General features: G+C 45.0%; 1 protein-coding gene and 1 long non-coding RNA gene across 9 annotated transcripts in view; one reads left to right on the forward strand and one right to left on the reverse strand.

The window, feature by feature from the left end:
- Positions 1-19,310, forward strand: part of FGF18 (fibroblast growth factor 18) — a 130,258-nt gene that overhangs the window by 92,707 nt on the left and 18,241 nt on the right. For all 8 annotated transcript variants that reach the window (XM_081906526.1, XM_081906530.1, XM_081906527.1 and 5 more), the window contains one exon: positions 15,662-15,768. In XM_081906526.1, coding sequence (XP_081762652.1) covers positions 15,662-15,768 — 107 coding nt within the window. The remainder of the gene's footprint in view (positions 1-15,661; positions 15,769-19,310) is intronic.
- Positions 846-19,010, reverse strand: LOC309367408. Its single transcript, XR_014167143.1, has 3 exons — positions 18,847-19,010; positions 15,566-15,669; positions 846-899 (listed from the first exon to the last, which is right to left on the reverse strand). It is a non-coding gene; the product is annotated as an uncharacterized lncRNA (long non-coding RNA).

A 19,310-nucleotide genomic window follows, 5' to 3' on the forward strand; every position in this document is an offset into this window, starting at 1 on the left:
GCGCACGGAAATGCCGTTTACCTTCCCGCCGAAGCGGTACCTATTTATCTACTTGCACTTTGATGTGCTTTCGAACTGCTAGGTGGGCAGGAGCAGGGACCGAGCAACGGGAGCTCACCCCGTCGCAGGGATTCAAACTGCCGACCTTCTGATCGGCAAGCCCTAGGCTCTGTGGTTTAACCCACAGCACCACCCATGTCCCTGCTTAATCTGGTATCTAGGTCCTAACAGCTGTTGGCCATCTTCAGACTCCCTGCTCTCCTGACCCTTTATCCTCCAACCACGCTTGGACCAGCCTTCAGATAGAAGGCTGTCCTCTGTAAAGAAGGCTACATGGCCACCCTAGCTGCAACTGAATTAGCTGCAAGGGAAGCAGGGAACCCAACACTGCCGGATGTCCCTATACAAATTAGAACTGACCTTTTTGCCCTGCAAATTGCCATTTCCTGACCCCAAGCACTAATAGGAAGCACATTAGCAGCGCTCTATATTAATGGGAGGGGTAGACTATATTAATGGGAGGGGTAGACCTACACTGCTCTGTGTTCTTCCCCAAATTTGCCCTGGATGATGGAGAGATGCTCTGGAACACTGTGGCAGGTCGTGGGCTCTGAAGAGGGGAGGAAGGAGCAGCAAAGCCTGCCCACCCTCCTAAGGAAGCCTCCACCGAACCCAAAGGCCTGTATTTTAATTTACTTTTGCATCTGCTTGTCATAAACAAAAGCTGTTTCTCATTTTTAAGAAGGTAGCAAATATACCCACCCTTCATTGTGCATAGATTTTTACCGTCTGTCTCCCACCCTGCAACCATGCATTCCTGTATACCAGATCCACAAGAATCTTTCCTGCTGGATACAGGAGCATAGTGCAACCTTCGTTTCAGGATATTTCTCACTTTGCTGGGGGAAGACGAAGAAGCTACAATGAGCTCCTTTGAGCAAATATACAAACACGCATATTCCCACTCGTAAAATGAATCATCATAATTTCAACTTTTATTGGAGGGCACAGAGCAATAAAACCTGCTCACCATACAGAGCAAATAACATCTTTTTATATTAGGCACAGCTTGTAATCTGAATTCAACCAGTGCCTTTTAATGTTCAACAAATTCCTCCAGATTAACTTCTGCTTGGAGCGCTCACAAGCACAACAGTGTGACCTTGAAGAGGCTCACTTTTGGACAGTGTCGAACCTGGCGCACGCAGAGATTGATGTGGGAAGAGAATACAGTAGTGCTGAAATCTCCCCTTCTTGGCCACTGGAGAAGGGCAGCCAGTCACTGAAGCTCCAAAGATGGATTGGCAACGTGATTTTGAGTAAATACAAATCAACCGAACCGCTGGCCAGGAGTAGGACCATTTTAAAGATGGAAAGTCAATATGTTCCCATAATTTGCGTTTCTCCATTTTCGTTATTTATTGTTTTCTCATATATCATGCTTCTTCTTTGCCTTTGCCTCTAGCAATGAATCTATAAAAGACATGCTATTTAGTAGAAGTGCTGGAATATTCTAGATGTGCCTGGATTTTCTGCTTGTATTCTGCAGGCCATGGATGCCCCAAATGGTCCATGTTGCTTCTGAAAGGGCTTGGTCAGGATAAGACCTGACCTTGAGGTCTCTATCTCCAGAGATTATGACTTTCTATTTATAATATTTTCCTTATCTAAGACAATGGACAAATATAGGCAATAGGTTTATTAGTACAAAATGGAAGAGATGGGAAGTCATTCATTTATGACGAATACTGTATTTTTCGCTCTATAAGACGCACCAGACCATAAGACGCACCCAGTTTTTTGGAGGAGGAAAACAAGAAAAAAATATTCTGAATCTCAGAAGCCAGAACAACAAGAGGGATCGCTACGCAGTGAAAGCAGTGATCCCTCTTGCTGTTCTGGCTTCTGGGATAGCTGCGCAGCCTGCATTCGCTCCATAAGACACACACACATTTCCCCTTACTTTTTAGGAGGGAAAAAGTGAGTCTTATAGAGCAAAAAATACAGTATTATGATTTTAAAATTACATCTTTTTTGTGTACAGTCATACTTGTCGATCTATGATCATAAAAATTACAAACTCACTCTGAAAACAAGAATATGTATAATTGCAAGATGTAAAGTTATGATGTAAAGCTATAATAAAGGAAAAACTAAAAAAAGGAAGAGGTTATGACTTTCAAATGAGAATCGGGGCCTTAAAATCTAGCAAAGCAAGGCATATTAAAATGGAGCAATGTTTAATGTGTCTGGTCTGAGCAGAACATATGGAACAACAAACTCTGGACCAAATCATACCTCTTCAAAACAGACACAAAATAAACTAGGCTTCTAATATGCACATGTTTGCATGCAATTTTACCTGATGTACACATCTTTGCAAAGCAATTTTCTTAGTATAATGAATTTGTGTATGGTATTTCCACTAAGACGCATTTATATGCAGAATTTACTCTACCATATGCATTTTTGTATGCATTACTGGACTGGAGAACTTCGTTGCAAAATTCAGGGACTTGTGAATTTCATAGGGCGGTTGGGTTTTGGTTTGCATATTGTCTTGCAAAGTGTGCATTAAGTAAGATCATCTACAAATGTGAACTAAATTCCTGTTCCCCACCCCTAGTCCCTGCATCTTCTCTTACATCCATTTCTTGCTGCAAGTAGCTTCCTTCTCTTCAAGAACGTCAACAACGTCTTATGTATACTAGAGCGAGCAACTGAAATATCAGATGATGGAGCTATATGTTTATATGGATAAGATTTCAATATGTAGGCAATATAGATTCTCTCACTTGTTCATAGCCTGCAGCTTTTATTACTCCCCACAGACTTTACATAATTTTGGCATAGCTCCCTCTTCATTATGTCATGATTAAGGAGTGGATGCAAGGTCATTCTATCATGTATCGTTGGAGTCAATGTTTGGATTGTAAAAAAAAAAGGGGGGAGCTGTGTTTGGATATATGTCAGCAGTTCTATGGGCTGTTTTGCACCTTAGGCATTTTCTACACCCAGAAAGTCTGTTTACGCTTTACAACAAAGGTGGCATACCTTTGGAACTCCAGATGTTGCTGCATTATAACCCCCACCATCCCTGACATTGGTTATGTTTGCTGGATCTGATGGGGTTGATGGCGTTGTGGGGTTGTGTGCCTGCAGACTGTCTTGCCAGAGTGGTGCATGCTCTAGTTATCTCCCGCTTGGACCACTGCAATGCACTCTACGTGGGGCTGCCTTTGAAGGTGACCCAGACACTGCAATTAATCCAGAATGCAGCAGTTAGACTGGTGACTGGGAGTGGCCTCTGAGACCACATAACACCGGTCCTGAGAGATCTGCATTGGCTTCCAGGACGTTTCTGAGCACAATTCAAAGTGTTGGTGCTGACCTTTAAAGCCCTAAACGGCCTCGGTCCTGTATACCTGAAGGAGCGTCTCCACCCCCATCATCCAGCCTAAGGACCTTCTGGTGGTTACCTTGCTGTGAGAAGTGAGGTCACAGGGAACCAAGCAGAGGGCCTTCTCGATAGTGGCGCCCGCCCTGTGGAACGCCCTGCCTTCAGATGTGAAGGAAATAAGCAGCTATCTTCTCTTTAAAAGACATCTGAAGGCAGCCCTGTTTAAGAAAGTTTTTAATATTTAATGCTGTATTGTTTTTAACACTCAATTGGGAGTCACCCAGAGTGGTTGGGGAAACTCAGCCAGATGGGCGGGGTATAAATAATAAATTATTATTATTATTATTATTATTATTATTATTATTATTATTATTATTATTATTTGGAGTTCAGTAACATCTGGGACCTTGCAGGTTAACCACACCTGCTTTAAAATCCAGCCATTTTTTGACGTAGCTGTTTGATTTGTTTGGACTTGATTATATTTCTGTGCCGCTTACATACAATAAAAAAACAACATGATAGGACAGCACAAACACAGCCTAAATTATATGAAATGCTCAACAAATCATCAGTGAAACATTTATAATCTACAAATCACTGCTAATAAAGCAACAAATAAAAAAATAAGCTAAAGCATCACAATTAAAGCAAAATTCGTATTATATTATTAACAAATCAATACGGTATTTATGTACTCGTGGCCAGATATCACCCCCAGCCATTCTGTATGGGAAACCCAGAAGTGTGATAGCACTCTGTCCTCTTGTGATTCCCAACAGCTGGCATTTGGGGAAATGGTGTAGAACAAAACCATCTTCCAGAACAGCACCATCGGTTGTGGTGGTTTGTGTTGTGAGGGTATAAGAGAAGAGGGTTGTAAAGTACTTTGGATATTGCAAGTGATATAGGAAAGAATGATGGGAAATAAGAAGCAGTTAATTATTTCTAGATCTAGAGCTGAGCTGAGCATCATGGTCTGTTTTCAGATGGCAACTGGGTGCAGGCTGAGGAAGTGTGTCCAGCATTGCAATGGGGGATGTTCTTGTTCGGGATTCCAACTGGCCAGTTGTGCTGTCCATTTCTTGCTTGTCCCTCCCTCCCATTTCCATTTCCTCCTGCCAATAGTCGGTTAGCATTCTGTGCCCATTGAGCACGCTCAGTTCTTGTTAAGCTCCTCCCCCATACTTCTTCAAACTTTGCCTGCTGATTTCTCCCCCCCCGTGTGTGGATGGTGCCACTTTTGCCACACGAAGACTAACCCTCGGAGAACGAGGTGACGGTTCATAAACAGCAGGGGCGGAGAAGTTTCTCTCAAGTGCCATGTTTCCTCAAGAGTAAGCTGTTGGTGGCATGCTGGCGGTGAGCAGGAACGAGGCCAGAGGCGGGCAAGGCCAACGCATGCACTTTAGCTAGCTCTTTCATCCTTTATAAAAGGTAAAGGGACCCCTGACCATTAGGTCCAGTCGTGACCGCCTCTGGGGTTGCGGCGCTCATCTTGCTTTATTGGCCGAGGGAGCCGGCGTACAGCTTCCGGGTCATGTGGCCAGCATGGCTAAGCTGCTTCTGGTGAACCAGAGCAGCGCACGGAAATGCTGTTTACCTTCCCGCTGGAGCGGTACCTACTTCTCTACTTGCACTTTGACATGCTTTCGAACTGCTAGGTTGGCAGGAGCAGGGACCGAGCAACGGGAGCTCACCCCGTCGTGGGGATTTGAACCACGACCTTCTGATCAGCAAGTCCTAGGCTCTGTGGTTTAAGCCACAGTGCCCCCCGCGTCCCGCCTTTCATCCTTTATAAAGGTAAAGGGACCCCTGACCATTAGGTCCAGTCGTGGCCAACTCTGGGGTTGCGGTGCTCATCTCGCTTTATTGGCCGAGGGAGCCGGTGTACAGCTTCTGGGTCATGTGGCCAGCATGACTAAGCCGCTTCTGGTGAACCAGAGCAGCGCACGGAAATGCCGTTTACCTTCCCGCTGGAGCAGTACCTATTTATCTACTTGCACTTTGACGTGATTTTGAACTGCTAGGTTGGCAGGAGCAGGGACTGAGCAACGGGAGCTCACCCCATTGTGGGGATTCGAACCGCCAACCTTCTGATCGGCAAATCCTAGGCTCTATGGTTTAAGCCACAAGGCCACCCGCATCCCTCCCTTCATCCTTTATAGCTATCAGCAAAAGTGTTTTTGATGGTGGGCTCAGTCCTGCACTCATGGAGAGCAGGCAAGCAGAGTGGTTTCCATATGGTCCTTTCATGTTGTTGTTGTTGTTTAGTCATTTAGTCGTATCCGACTCTTCATGACCCCCTGGACCAGAGCACGCCAGGCACTCCTGTCTTCCACTGCCTCCCACAGTTTGGTCAAACTCATGCTGGTAGCTTCGAGAACACTGTCCAACCATCTCGTCCTCTGTCGTCCCCTTGTGCTCTCAATCTTTCCCAAAATAAGGGTCTTTTACAGGGAGTTTTCTCTTCTCACGAGGTGGCCAAAGTATTGGAGCCTCAGCTTCACGATCTGTCCTTCCAGTGAGCACTCAGGGCTGATTTCCTTAAGAATGGAGAGGTTTGATCTTCTTGCAGTCCATGGGACTCTCAAGAGTCTCCTCCAGCACCATAATTCAAAAGCATCCTTTCATAGCCCTACTCTTTCCAGCTGCTACTCTTCTGAATGTACCACAGCTTGGCATCGCCATTCAGTTGGGTGTGTGAGGAGGCCCGTCTGCACCCTACTGCCAGCACCCAGTACCTCACCCTTCCCCAAGGCCCCATGGTGCAGAAGGAGTGGTGAATGCAGGCAACATAAATGGCATGTGATCATTTAAGGTGAAGGAACACCCTGGTTGCAACTGAATGGCCCTGCTGAGTCATGCATCACTTGGAAGAGCAGCGATGTGCCACACACCTTGGCAGAACCCTAAAGCTGGTCTGGCACCGATATTATCCACCTTCCGGTTACTGGTTCAAGACCTTTCTCTTCTGCCAGGCATTTCAAGTTATGTTTTTTATTGGGCTGTGCTGGGAAAGATGGAAGGAAGATTGTGCTGCACTGTTTTATTTGAATGCGTTTCCCCGGTTTTTATTGTGTTTTAAATTGTTGTGACCCACCCTGAGATCATCTACGATGAAAGGCGGGACAGAAATTGTATAAATAAGCAAATAATAGGGCTCTGTGGGAAGCGTACCACACCCTCCTCTGGGCGGGTGCAGAATTACACTCTCTTGGGATGGAACATGCGACCCAGCAGAGACCAGAATAATTGGATGGCGATGCTGCACTTAGATTCGGCTGGGAAATGTGTTTTCATGGAGCCCGTTTTTCTATCTAGCCAGACGTATGGAGGCATCCCTTTTGATTTAGCCCAAAGAGGCGAGATGGAGTTATTTGATACAGACAAATCTCAAGTCATTTTGTTTTGCAGTTTCCTGTTACTCCCTCCTAATATCTTTTCATTAGCTTTCTGGTTCCCATCCTCTCACTCCAGGGAAATCTTTGAAAGATAATTGGCATCACCACCATCAAGTCTTCCTCTGACTTAATGTTTTCATAGCTGGACTATCGCTTTTCAGCACTCATATAGACATCCATATACGTATAATCCCTTTCACCTAGATGTTTAAGGAATTGCCCTTTTCTCCTTCTCCAGCGGGAGTTCTCAATGAAGTTGAGGTAAAATGGACCAAATATGAGGAAAGCTTGCCAGCAGAAGATTTTCCCTTGTAAGGGCAGAACCCCAGTTAAAGAGATGGTATTTCTTCTACAAGATCTCCCACCGGGAATCTAATTAAGATAACTACCTACATGGAGAATAGGCTGATGAGCTGTTTTCTTAAATTAAGAAAAATAACCAGACATGTGACCTGGTTATGTCATTGGTTCAGAAATGCAGTGAGCCATAGCTTGCTGGCGCCTGAAGGTGGTACAGCTGGGCTATAAAGCCAATATAGGATCCACTGCCCCTACAACAGAAAATGCAACATGAGAGAACTCCTCCAAAATTAGTGATGAATGGGCATTTCATGGGTGCTTTAGCTGAGATTCCTGCATTTCTAGGAATAGGGCTAAAATTAGGGCCCATTTTTACCCTACCCCTTTTTTACTCTTGGCCCTCATTTACAGCGCAACCCTAACCATGTCTACTCAGAAGTAAGTCCTATGGAATTCTATGGGGCTTACTCCCAGGTTAGTGGGGATAGGATTGCACCCTGACTAATGACTGAAGATTGTAATGGGAAAACCTATTGGTGTTTCACAACTTTCTGACTAGTTGCGGGACCTTAGCCAGACCTAGCAGAGTAAACGCAGAATCCATGGAAGCAATTGGCGACCTGGCTGCAGACAGGATAGACGAAGCAGGAACCAGGAACTTGTAGTTAGGTGTTTATTATATACAGTGGACTATTTACAGGAACAGAACACGGATCTTATGCTAGCTCTCTCTGACACGACTCTCAACTCCCACACTGAACTACTGAAACACTGAACTCCTGAACTACCAGTTAGTAGGCCATTAATTATCACTCCCTTGAGAGAGCTTGACCAATCAGGGAGCGGTCTCCATGCCTCTGTTATCACCAGGCAGACTTACTCCTTCAGATTGCCTTCTGGCTGTCTGCCAAACCTTAACTGACTCTGTGTGAGTAGCTGCACGTACACAGTTTCCCAAAAGATTGAACTGAACAGGCCCCATTTGCTACAAAACCAATGCTTACCCTTGCATCTACCTCCATTTTCCAACTGCCTCAAGAATAGAGCATGAAAGGATAGCCCTAATGCTGCTTTCCTAACACCAGGTAAAGTCTCTGCGTGACATCACCACTTTGCACTTAGCACAGTATCCCATATGGTTAGCATTACTCAATTTGTTGCAACTAAGTCCCATAAAACAGAGGCTGGCTTCTCAGAAAAATAATCTGCCAAACGAGAAAGTGCTTATATGGAAACACAAAGGGGTGGGACAATTGCAAAGGAAGAGTCCTCCATAGCCTCTCTTGTCTACACAGGGTTTAAATGCCTGGCTTGAGTGTTGAAAGAGTATCACTTCAGCACTCTTGTGGCTCTGTCATTTTGTAGTGCCACCTCCTAGTCTATCTGCTTCTAGTCTGGTGCATCAAGGCTTTGTGTCTGCGTGCTGAGTGGTGGATTACAATGCGTAAGCAGGAAATCTTAGAAGTGTTCCCTCACTTCCTAACAGGAGTATTCCTGTTCAGGTTCGTAGCCAGCCAACCATTTATTTCTCCACAATTCTCCATTCAACACCCATCCACCCCGCCAAGTTTCCCGTTGTTTCCACCAACTGACAGTTAACGGTCCGTGGCTACTGCTCACGCACAGTCTTCACTGGGCTGCTTTTTAGGGCGGGTTTTCTGTGTGCGGTCTCCCTTAGATTTTCTTTTTAAAAAGACTCTTTTTGCATATCTGCGTGCTTCAGAGTTTCTCTGAGCATTGCTGATGCCTCCGCCTGACTTCTTGATGGTACCATTCCGGCTACAATTGAAATACTTGATTGTCACTTGTACAACTTGTATACAGTGAGATTACACGAGCACCCCACACTCAGCTCTCTGAGTCTTCATTCCCCTCGTTTACTGATGCACACCCACCAAACCCAAAATCAGTTGCCCTGTTGTTGTCTTTTCATTCAGCAGCCTAACAGCCCATGGATAGAAGCTGTTCTTTACCCTGTTGGTGCGACTAATCATGCTTCTATATCTTCTGCCTGAGGGCAGGAGATCAAGAAAGTGCCGGCCAGGGTGTGAATCATCCCTGAGGAATTTTCCTCACTCTCCTGAGGTAACGTTCTTCCGCTATTTCATCCAGCGGATTCACGGGATAGCCCATAATATCTTGTGTTGTATTCACCACCCTCTGTAGGCACTTCCTATCAGATGATGCCAAACCAGCGTACCACACTGTGATGCAATATGAAAGGACACTTTCTATTGTGGACAGGTAGAAGGAGATCATGAAATGTTGATTGACATCGTTCTTTCGCAATACTCTGAGGAGATGGAGTCTGTCTATTGACATGCCCTACCTGAGCTTGTTGTTAGAAGGAGCGATTTGCAGTTGTTTTTGTTCTTTACTAGAAGATCATAGAATCATAGAGTTGGAAGAGACCACAAGGGCCATCGAGTCCAATGCCCTGACAAGCAGGAAACACCATCAGAGCACTCCTGACATATGGTTGTCAAGCCTCTGCTTAAAGACCTCCAAAGAAGGAGACTCCACCACACTCCTTGGCAGCAAATTCCACTGTCAAACAGCTCTTACTGTCAGGAAGTTCTTCCTAATGTTTAGGTGGAATCTTCTTTTTTGTAGTTTGGATCCATTGCTCTGTGTCCGCTTCTCTGGAGCAGCAGAAAACAACCTTTCTCCCTCTTCTATGTGACATCCTTTTATATATTTGAACATGGCTATCATATCACCCCTTAACCTCCTCTTCTCCAGGCTAAACATGCCCAGCTCCCTTAGCCGTTCCTCATAAGGCATCGTTTCCAGGCCTTTGACCATTTTGGTTGCCCTCCTCTGGACACGTTCCAGTTTGTCAGTGTCCTTCTTGAACTGTGGTGCCCAGAACTGGACACAGTACTCCAGGTGAGGTCTGACCAGAGCAGAATACAGTGACACTATTACTTCCCTTGATTTCAGGGCAAAACGAAACATATCATTACAGTCACATAGAACCAAACATGGTCAACCCCTTCATCCAATGAAATCTTCCCTCAGGAGGGGTTGATTTTTGCATTAGGAAAAGGCACATAGCACGTCCCTCAAAGCATCACCTCTCTGCTACTTTTGCCTCAGCTGGTTTGAGGCCCTCATAAGCAGGGACGGCCTGTGTGCACGAAGCAAAGCCTTTTGCCTCATGCAGCAGATCCGACCCCTTCCCTACCGGGTCCCCGACCCTGTTGTTGTGCCATTGCCAGCCTCACTAGGGCTTCCTGTGTCACTGACACAGTGCTGTAAATCTTTCTGCTGTGCCCATCATGGTGGCAGCATGGGCACACTAAACCATGCCGTTCACCACTCTAAGAGATACTGTTGACAGAAACTCAGCCATCCTTGCAGTTACCTCCAGGTGAATATCAGATAGGTAGAATCTAATATTTTCATTGTGCCATGATGTTAAACTACCCCAAAAGGAGGATAACGTGTTTATATAGCTGGTTGTAGTCTTCTACAGTGTCTGGTACATTCAAATAACATCCACAATGTCTATCATTTCTAGGGATGTTTAAATATCTGCCCTTAACAAAATCTGAGGGGGAAAATGTTCAGCTGGGCTAAAAAGCATGCCCTGCTGGAATGATAAACTTTGAGATACGTATAAGTGATCCTGTTATTGGCTGCATTTAAACCATAGAACTTGGGGGAGCAGATTTTATTTAAAGCTGACCCAATGTTTCTTTTTTCAATATCCCTTAATCTATTACAACACCAATGTTTTATAAAAGTTGGCAGTTAAAAATAAATATATCACAATATCTATTTTAAGAAGTTTCCCCTCAGGCTGGGTGGTAGTTTGGGTAAGGTGATCAAGGCTTTGGAAACTAAGCCTTATGAGGAATGGTTGAGGGAGTTGAGTATGCTTGGCCTGAATAAGAGGAGACTAAAAGGAGATATGATAGCCATCCAACTATCTCAAGGGCTGTCACATGGAGGATGGAGCAAGCTTGTTTTCTCCTGCTCTGGAGGGTAGGACTAGAACCAATGGATTCAGGTTACAAGAAAGGAGATTGCAACTCAACATCAGGAAGAACTTTCCGACAGGAAGAGCTGTTTGACAGTGGAACAGGCTCCCTCGGAAGGCGGTGGACTCTCCTACCTTGGAGGATTTTAATCAGGGGTTGGATGGTCACTTGACATGGATGATTTAGTTGAGATTCTTGCATCGCAGAGAGCTGGACTAGATGATGGTCCCTTCCAGAACTACAATTCTATGATACTATGGTTCTATAGCATGGTGTAATGGTTAAGAGTCGTGCACTCGTAATCTGGTGAACCAGGTTCGCTTCCCCGCTCCTCCACATGCAGCTGCTGGGTGACTTTGGGCTAGTCACACTTCTCTGAAGTCTCAGCCTCACTCACCTCACAGAATGTTTGTTGTGGGGAGGAAGGGAAAGGAGATTGTTAGCCACTTTGAGACTCCTTAAGGGGAGTGAAAGGCGGGATATCAAGTCCAAACTCCTCCTCTTCTTCTTCTTCTTCTTCTTCGTCTCCTTCTTCTTCTTCTTCTTCTTCTTCTTCTTCTTCTTCTTCTTCTTCTTCTGTAGTACCTTGGATCCTGAACACCCTGGAACTCGGACATTTTGGCTCCCGAATGCCGCAAACCCGGAAGTGATTGTCCCAGTTTGTGAACATTCTTTTGGAACCCGAACATCCAACAGGGCTTCTATGGCTTCTGATTGGCTGCAGGAGCGATTTGGTTCTCAAACGTTTTAGAAGTCGAATGGACACAACTGATATGAACTTATACCAGCTTTGAGGGGATCCAAAGCTTGGGCCCAATTTCATGCCATGTAAAATGCAGAATACAGTGGACGCTCAGGTTGCAAACGTGATCTGTGCGGGAAGCACGTTTGCAACCCGCAGCGTTGCGTCTGTGCATGTGCGGGTCGCGATTCGGCACTTCTGTGCATGCACATGCACAAGCGCTGAAACCCAGAAGTAACCTGTTCCAGTACTTCTGGGTTTGGCGCAGTGCGCAACCCGAAATCACGCAACCTGAAGCGTCTGTAACCTGAGGTATGGTTGTAATTGACAAATAATTTATCTGCAATTACTCTAACCCCAGCAAACGTTTCCATTGTTGGTTTCTTCCTTTTGTCCTGTTCCTAATGGGTTTCAATAGATCACAGGATTGGATCTCTAACCCATGTGACAGCCTGGCTCTTGTTACGTCCCATTATCATTATTATGCTTAGTTATTTGGGTGCATAAGAACAAGTTGGCACCATGATTCAATACGGTGAACTCAGTTGTCTTTCCTTCTATGTAAGCGAGTTCATAGTTGTGGTCTTGGAAATGTTATTCTAAATCTTTCCCTTTAAATACCTTGCATTTTGCCTTTGAGACCCATTGCACGGTGTCTACTAGTCCTTGGTTTTTGTGTGAATGAATGCTGTTTGCTGTTGCTACCTTGAGCCTTGCCTTGACTAAATTAGTTCTTGTTAGCAGAAAAGCTACAGCCACAGCATTTTTTTTTTAGCCTGCACAAGTAGGAGGAAAGGTAATTTTCATTTATTTCCAAAAAAATGATTACATTATTTTATTAGCTCTTTAAAATTTATTTAAATTCTTTACTTGAAAAAAGGGGGTATCGTATTTTAATTAGTAACAGTGTCAAAAGAGAGCTAGATTAATTATTGGAAATAACGCCATCCAGATGGTTTTAATTTTCACAGCAGGGAACCGACATCTTTTTAAGGTGATATTTTTCAAATTAAAATCAGCCTGGGTATTACTCATACTTGTTTTAGTTTGAGGGTGAGGTGATGTATCTTGTAGTTTTGAAACTACCCAGCTTTCATGGGAATGTTTTGGAAAAGGGAGACAAATGTGAATTTTAAAAGATGCAGACCTGCTTTACATACATGATTGAAATCCACCATTTGGCTCAGGAGGCAATGGGCGATGGGAAAACTTTTTGTCATTATGCTTTGTTGTTGAATCCCTAGGACAAAGTTCAATGAAAGTTGTTTTTATCTGACAATCAACATTATGCATAGCAGAAAGACTGTATTCCCTCCTCCCCCCTTGACATATGAATACAGAAACATGAGAGGACAGAAGCCATGAGAATGCCTTATACTGTCTACTCTGGCTGGCAGAAGCTCCCCTGGACTTCTGGGCAAAGGTCTTTTCCTGCTCCCTGAGAACCTTTAACAGGAATTTCTGGGGGTCAACAGAGAATGGGATCACCTGAAAGCACACCACCTGCTCTGCCACAGGCTTGTGGCTCCCCACTCTCTGCCCTCTTACTAGGGCTGGCCCAAGACATTTTGATGCCTGAGGTGTTGGGTGATTGACAGGTGCATAACCCCACCCACCCGACAACCTTGGTCTGCAGGGTGTGCGCGAGATATGTGTCCCCCTGATCTATCCTACCCCAACCAAGGTGCCACCTGAGGCAGGTCGCAGTACCCTGCTGCTTCTAACCTTGTTCTTTCTTATTAGTACAGTTGTGACGCGGGTGGCGCTGTTGGTTAAACCACAGACCCTAGGACTTGCCGATCAGAAGGTCAGCAGTTCGAATCCCTGTGACGGGGTGAGCTCCCGTTGCTCGGTCCCTGCTCCTGCCAACCTAGCAGTTCGAAAGCATGTCAAAGTGCAAGTAGATAAATAGGTACCACTCCGGTGGGAAGGTAAACAGCGTTTCCATGCGCTGCTCTGGTTCTCCAGAAGCGACTTAGTCATGCTGGCCACATGACCCAGAAGCTGTACGCCAGCTCCCTCGGCCAGTAAAGCGAGATGAGCGCCGCAACCCCAGAGTCCCGACTGGACCTAATGGTCAGGGGTCCCTTTACCTTTACCTTGGAAGTCAAATGGAATAGGTTCCGGAAGTCCGTTTGACTTTCAAAATGTTCGAAAACCAAATCACGGCTTCTGATTGGCTGCGGGAAGCTCCTGCAGCCAATCAGAAGCCGTGGGAGCCCTGTCGGCCGTCCGGGTTCCAAAGGAACGTTTGCAAACAGGAACAATCACTGCTGGGTTTGCGGCGTCCGGGAGCCAAAACGTCCGAGTTCCAGGGCATTTGGGATCCAAGGTACAACTGTACCTCGGGTTAGTTAATTCGTTCCGAAGGTCCGTTCTGAACCTGAAACTGTTCTTAACCTGAAGCACCACTTTAGCTAATGGGGCCTCCTGCTGCTGCCGCCATGCTGCCGGTGCACGATTTCTGTTCTCATCCTGAAGCAAAGTTCTTAACCCGAGGTACTATTTCTGGGTTAGTGGAGTCTTTAACCTGAAGCGTATGTAACCTGAAGCGTATGTAATCTGAGGTCCCACTGTATTCTTATGATTTATTACATTTATATAGTGTCCTTCATCCGTAGATCTTATGGTGGTTCACATTACACTGTGCCAAGCAGTGTTAGAACAGCAGCATAACAAGGTTTCTCCAGTGCCTTTTTTCTTTTTTTAAAAAAATAAAGTACCCCCAGAAAAATAGTACTGGTTTTGCCCACCAAGCTTCCCCCCTTTTATTTAGTTCCTTCCAACAGGACCTATAGTCAGTAGGACTTGCTTTTGTGATGTGGAACCTGAAAGCAACGTTTGCCAGACAGAGGTGTGGTTCTCTTTATAGAAATAATGAAACAGATTCCAAACTCTACAGGGTTCTGTTGACTGTCGTGGCAGCCTTATAGTCCTATAAAATTCCAGCTTTCTAACGCAGCATATGGGACATGGGTGGCGCCGTGGGTTAATCTACAGAGCGTAGGGCTTGCCGATCAGAAGGTCGGCGGTTCAAATCCCTGCGACGGGGTGAGCTCCTGTTGCTTGGTCCCTGCTCCTGCCAACCTAGCAGTTTGAAAGCATGTCAAAGTGCAAGTAGATAAATAGGTACCGCTCCGGTGGGAAGGTAAACGCCGTTTCCGTATGCTGCGGTAAAGCAAGATGAGCGCTGCAACCCCAGAGTTGGCCATGACTGGACCTAATGGTCAGGGTCCCTTTACCTTTAATGCAGCATAAGCAGTCATGTAATGGGTAGCTCATGAGGGCTATCATGTCTTTCTCCCCCCCACTTGTCTTCTCCTCTGCCCCAGGGATACAGATGGGACCCTAAATCGAGGGTCCTGGTTGCACTTGGGACCCTTAAGCCGCCCCCATGGGTGTGTTGTTGCTAGGTGTGGCCCAAACCTTGTCTGTTGGCCCCGGGATCAAGAACTAGGGCCATGTCAGGAGCACAGGAACCCTGGGGTGAGCTTCAAATGATCTTCACTGGTGTTGCTCCCTCGTTTGGTGTTTACCCTTTCAGACTGCCTGCCAGAGAGGCGGGAGTCAGTTATAGTCCCTGACCAATGCCTAGGCCAATACTGCTCAATTTGTTTTGTAATCAATAAAGTTGTGGCCTAAATTTTGCCCAAAAACTCAAGCTAAAATTATGTGTCCGTTTGAAGTTATTTGCTTGGGGGCCTCAGGGCGCAACATAGATGCTCTGTCTCACCTCACAAGATTATGTGAAAACGGGTATCTCCTTCTTCACTCATTCACTCTATGACCCGTCTGGTAAATGCCTGTTTTCTTCTCCTTCTTTTCCAAGCCCAACTTCTAGTGGAAACAGACACATTTGGCAGTCAAGTCCGGATCAAAGGGAAAGAGACAGACTTTTACCTTTGCATGAACAGGAAAGGCAAGCTAGTAGGGAAGGTAAGTGTTTTCTATTAATTCATTTGTAATATGAGCGTTACCTTTAGCAGTGACTGCGAACCCCATAATGATGTGTTCTGAACTTTGCCTGTCAACCCCAAATGAAAAGCAGGACTTGAGGAATGTGGAATTCTTAAAGCATTCAAGCCTTTACTTTTAAAAAAAAGGGGGAGGGAGAGAAAAAGAAACCCCCCTAACCCATAAAATTAAGTACTGTGGCTAACCACTGGGGTTTTATTACTGATTTCTTTGGGTACACACAGGTTTCCATTTTACAGTTGCATAAATTGATAAAAGATGTGTGTATCTCTCCAAAACAATTGAGAGCTTGCGTTACATGATATAAATCTCTCCTACCTTGGTGGTTTAAATAAATAAATAAAAATGCACACAGGAATACATAAAAGGAACTGTAGTTGCAGGGGTTTTTTTGGTGATCCCTGAGTGAAGAGTAAAAATAAAATGCCATAAAGTTAATACTGCAATCTTGAGATCTGATTAAGGATGGGCTTCGTGGTTCTAGCGTTACAGAAATATTTTGGCACCTTTGATCCTGCCCCCAGCAGATGCATGTAACAAATGACGTAGCATTTGCCCACGGAGCTGAGCATCTTTGCTGGTATTAGATTTTAACGAATTCACTTGTTTTCGTCAGTTTCACTGTTTCCCACACACCGGCATTGTTGGCAAGCCTGGAATTTGACACAAACAGACGAGGGGGGAATTTTAAAAAATGCCCTCCTTGGCTACTACAGTGGTACCTTGGGTTAAGAACTTAATTCGTTCTGGAGGTCCGTCCTTAACCTGAAACTGTTATTAACCTGAGGTACCACTTTAGCTAATGGGGCCTCCCGCTGCTGCCGCGCGATTTCTGTTCTCATCCTGAAGCAAAGTTCTTCTTATTTCTGGGTTAGCGGAGTCTGTAACCTGAAGTGTCTGTAACCTGAAGCGTATGTAACCTGAGGTACCACTGTACTCTTAGGATGCCATATAGCTGGCTCTGTAATGGTCAAAATGCTTTTGTAGGTGAATCAGGGCCAGTCGGTCCATGAGGCAAGGTGAGGCAGTTGCCTCAGGTGGCAGTTCTGCCACTGCTTGCCTCTGAACTGCCTTCTCTGTAACCTGAGGGGTCTGTAACCCGAGGTACCACTGTACACGGAATTAAAACTTTTAGCATTGCCACCATGGTGAGAAAAATAAAAGGGCAGGGGTAGGAGTGAATTTATTTTTGAATCGAGAAAGGCCTGGGACTGCAAACTACATTCCCAAATAGAAACCAGGTGCCAGAGCTGTTGCAGTGGGATGTTATTGGCTTCTGAGGAGACAGCTGTGTGAGATGTGTCTCGCAGTATTGAACCCGGCAGCCTATTCTCATGCCAGCTGGACTAGCTATGGGCTTTAGAGACGATATGTACAATCAGTGACCAGCAGTGGCCATAGGATTTTACTGGTGATGCATTATCATTGTTAACGCACAAACCTCCGCTGGCTTGTTGTTGCCTTAACATCCAGGGTACCTTTGATTCGAATCTGGTTTTGCAGGGGCACCTCTGCTGCTAGTGAGCCAGTGTGGTGTAGTGGTTAAGAGCGGTAGTCTCGTAATCTGGTGAACCGGGTTCGCGTCTCCGCTGCTCCACATGCAGCTGCTGGGCGACCTTGGGCCAGTCACACTTCTCTGAAGTCTCTCAGCCCCACTCACCTCACAGAGTGTTTGTTGAGGGGGAGGAAGGGAAAGGAGAATGTTAGCCGCTTTGAGACTCCTTAAAGGGAGTGAAAGGCGGGATATCAAATCCAAACTCCTCTTCTTCTTCTTCTGCTGCTGCTGTTTGCATGATGGGCAAAGGTCAGAAAACACCCTCCATCCAAACAAATGAAAAACAGGATTTTAGCCACACTTTTGTACACCGCCCTGGGGTCTTTCGGTGAAGGGAGGTTAAATATTTTGCACAGATGAATAAAAGTTTGGGAATGGCCAGATTTCCATATGCCCGATGGTCTCATGATGTTTTCAAGTTACTTGTATAATTGAAACACTTGTTTCCAAGCTTAAAACTTGAAATGGGGTGCTGTATGACGTGTCCAGGGGTAACATATTCAGCTACAAACTAGTGGAATAACAGCTGGTGTTAGTATAGGTTAGCTGTTGCGAAATGCAGATCAGAGGACACGTGGCTTTAGAAATTGAAGGAATTACAACATTTTAGTTCAAAGTCTCCAAAGTGAAATCTTTTAATTTCATTATTTGAACCCCAGCCAGGATGTAATTCTAGTTTTTAATATAAGTGGAAGGTTTTGTTCCTTCCATGTGACTTTTTAACGGTGTCAAATTATAAAATTATAAGCCTGAATTGTGTGTGTGTGTGTGTATCACATTAGATTATTTTTCCTCCACTCCCCCTTATCCTACCGCAATTGCTGACAAGTTCATAAAACACATTGGCCTGAGGAAGAGGGTTACTGTGTGAACATTCCATTTTGGAAGGAAAATCTCTCCTTCCAGATGCATTGCCCATTATTAACAGCTTTTTTTAAAAGAAGAAGAAGAAAAAAGAGAAACAAATATTAGCGATACCAAAGGTTATGTTTTTAATTAGTATCATGGTTTCAGCTCTTTTTGTGGCAATAAGCTTGAGTAACTGCATTTTTAATATACCAAATGCTTTCTAAACAGCCAGTAAACCCCTGGATGCAAGTTTGTGCCTGTGTTATGATACAAATATTTAAGTCTACCCTGGGAGCGAAAGAAACCCATAAAGCTCTTTTGCAATCACCCCGGAGTGTTCGCTTGCCAATAATGAAAAACTGTGGGCTGTGATTTCCCTTCCCCTCCCTCGCATTTCCTATCGACTTACTCTGTGTAACTCTTAACTGTATACCAACACATGCCATCTGGCTTTCTTCTCCTTCTCAGCGAACATCTTTGGACGCTCCCCTAGTGGAAAACCTGGTTTGAGTTTAAAATCTTTGTTTCGTATAATCATCTACAAAGGGTATTACAAATGAGAGCAGGTTGTTGCTATACTCAGTTTGGGACGTCTGACGAAAGTTAACCATTTCAGAAACCGGGGTGCTACCTACCTTGAAGCTTGCTAGACTGACTACCCAGGTGTGAATCCTTGGGCCTCAAAAGGGCAGGCTTTCTTTCTTTCTTTCTTTCTTTCTTTCTTTCTTTCTTTCTTTCTTTCTTTCTTTCTTCCCATCTTTCCTTTGTCGAAGCTAATTTACATCTCCACCAGCTCGCTCTTCTGTGCCAAGCCTTCCAATGGAGCCGTCTCAGGATCCTGGAATGTAATCTCCTTGGAGTCTCTCCCCCCCTCACCCCCCCCGCTCATTATTGTTTGTCACTTCGCAGCTCGATTTGGCTATAATATTACGAACAGGATTCTAAATCTGTTTATTGTATGTTTGTGTTCCGTGCATACACACAGCTGGTCTACATTAACGGAAAAATGTAGCCAAATCAGCCAACGTAGCAAATATAGCTAGTGTAGACAAGGCTAATAGTTTTAAACATGAGCGGGCTACTCAAGGTCAAGGCTATA

The sequence above is a fragment of the Podarcis melisellensis genome (genome assembly GCF_964234715.1).
Source record: "Podarcis melisellensis genome assembly, chromosome: 3".
In the NCBI taxonomy this organism is placed as follows: domain Eukaryota; kingdom Metazoa; phylum Chordata; class Lepidosauria; order Squamata; family Lacertidae; genus Podarcis; species Podarcis melisellensis.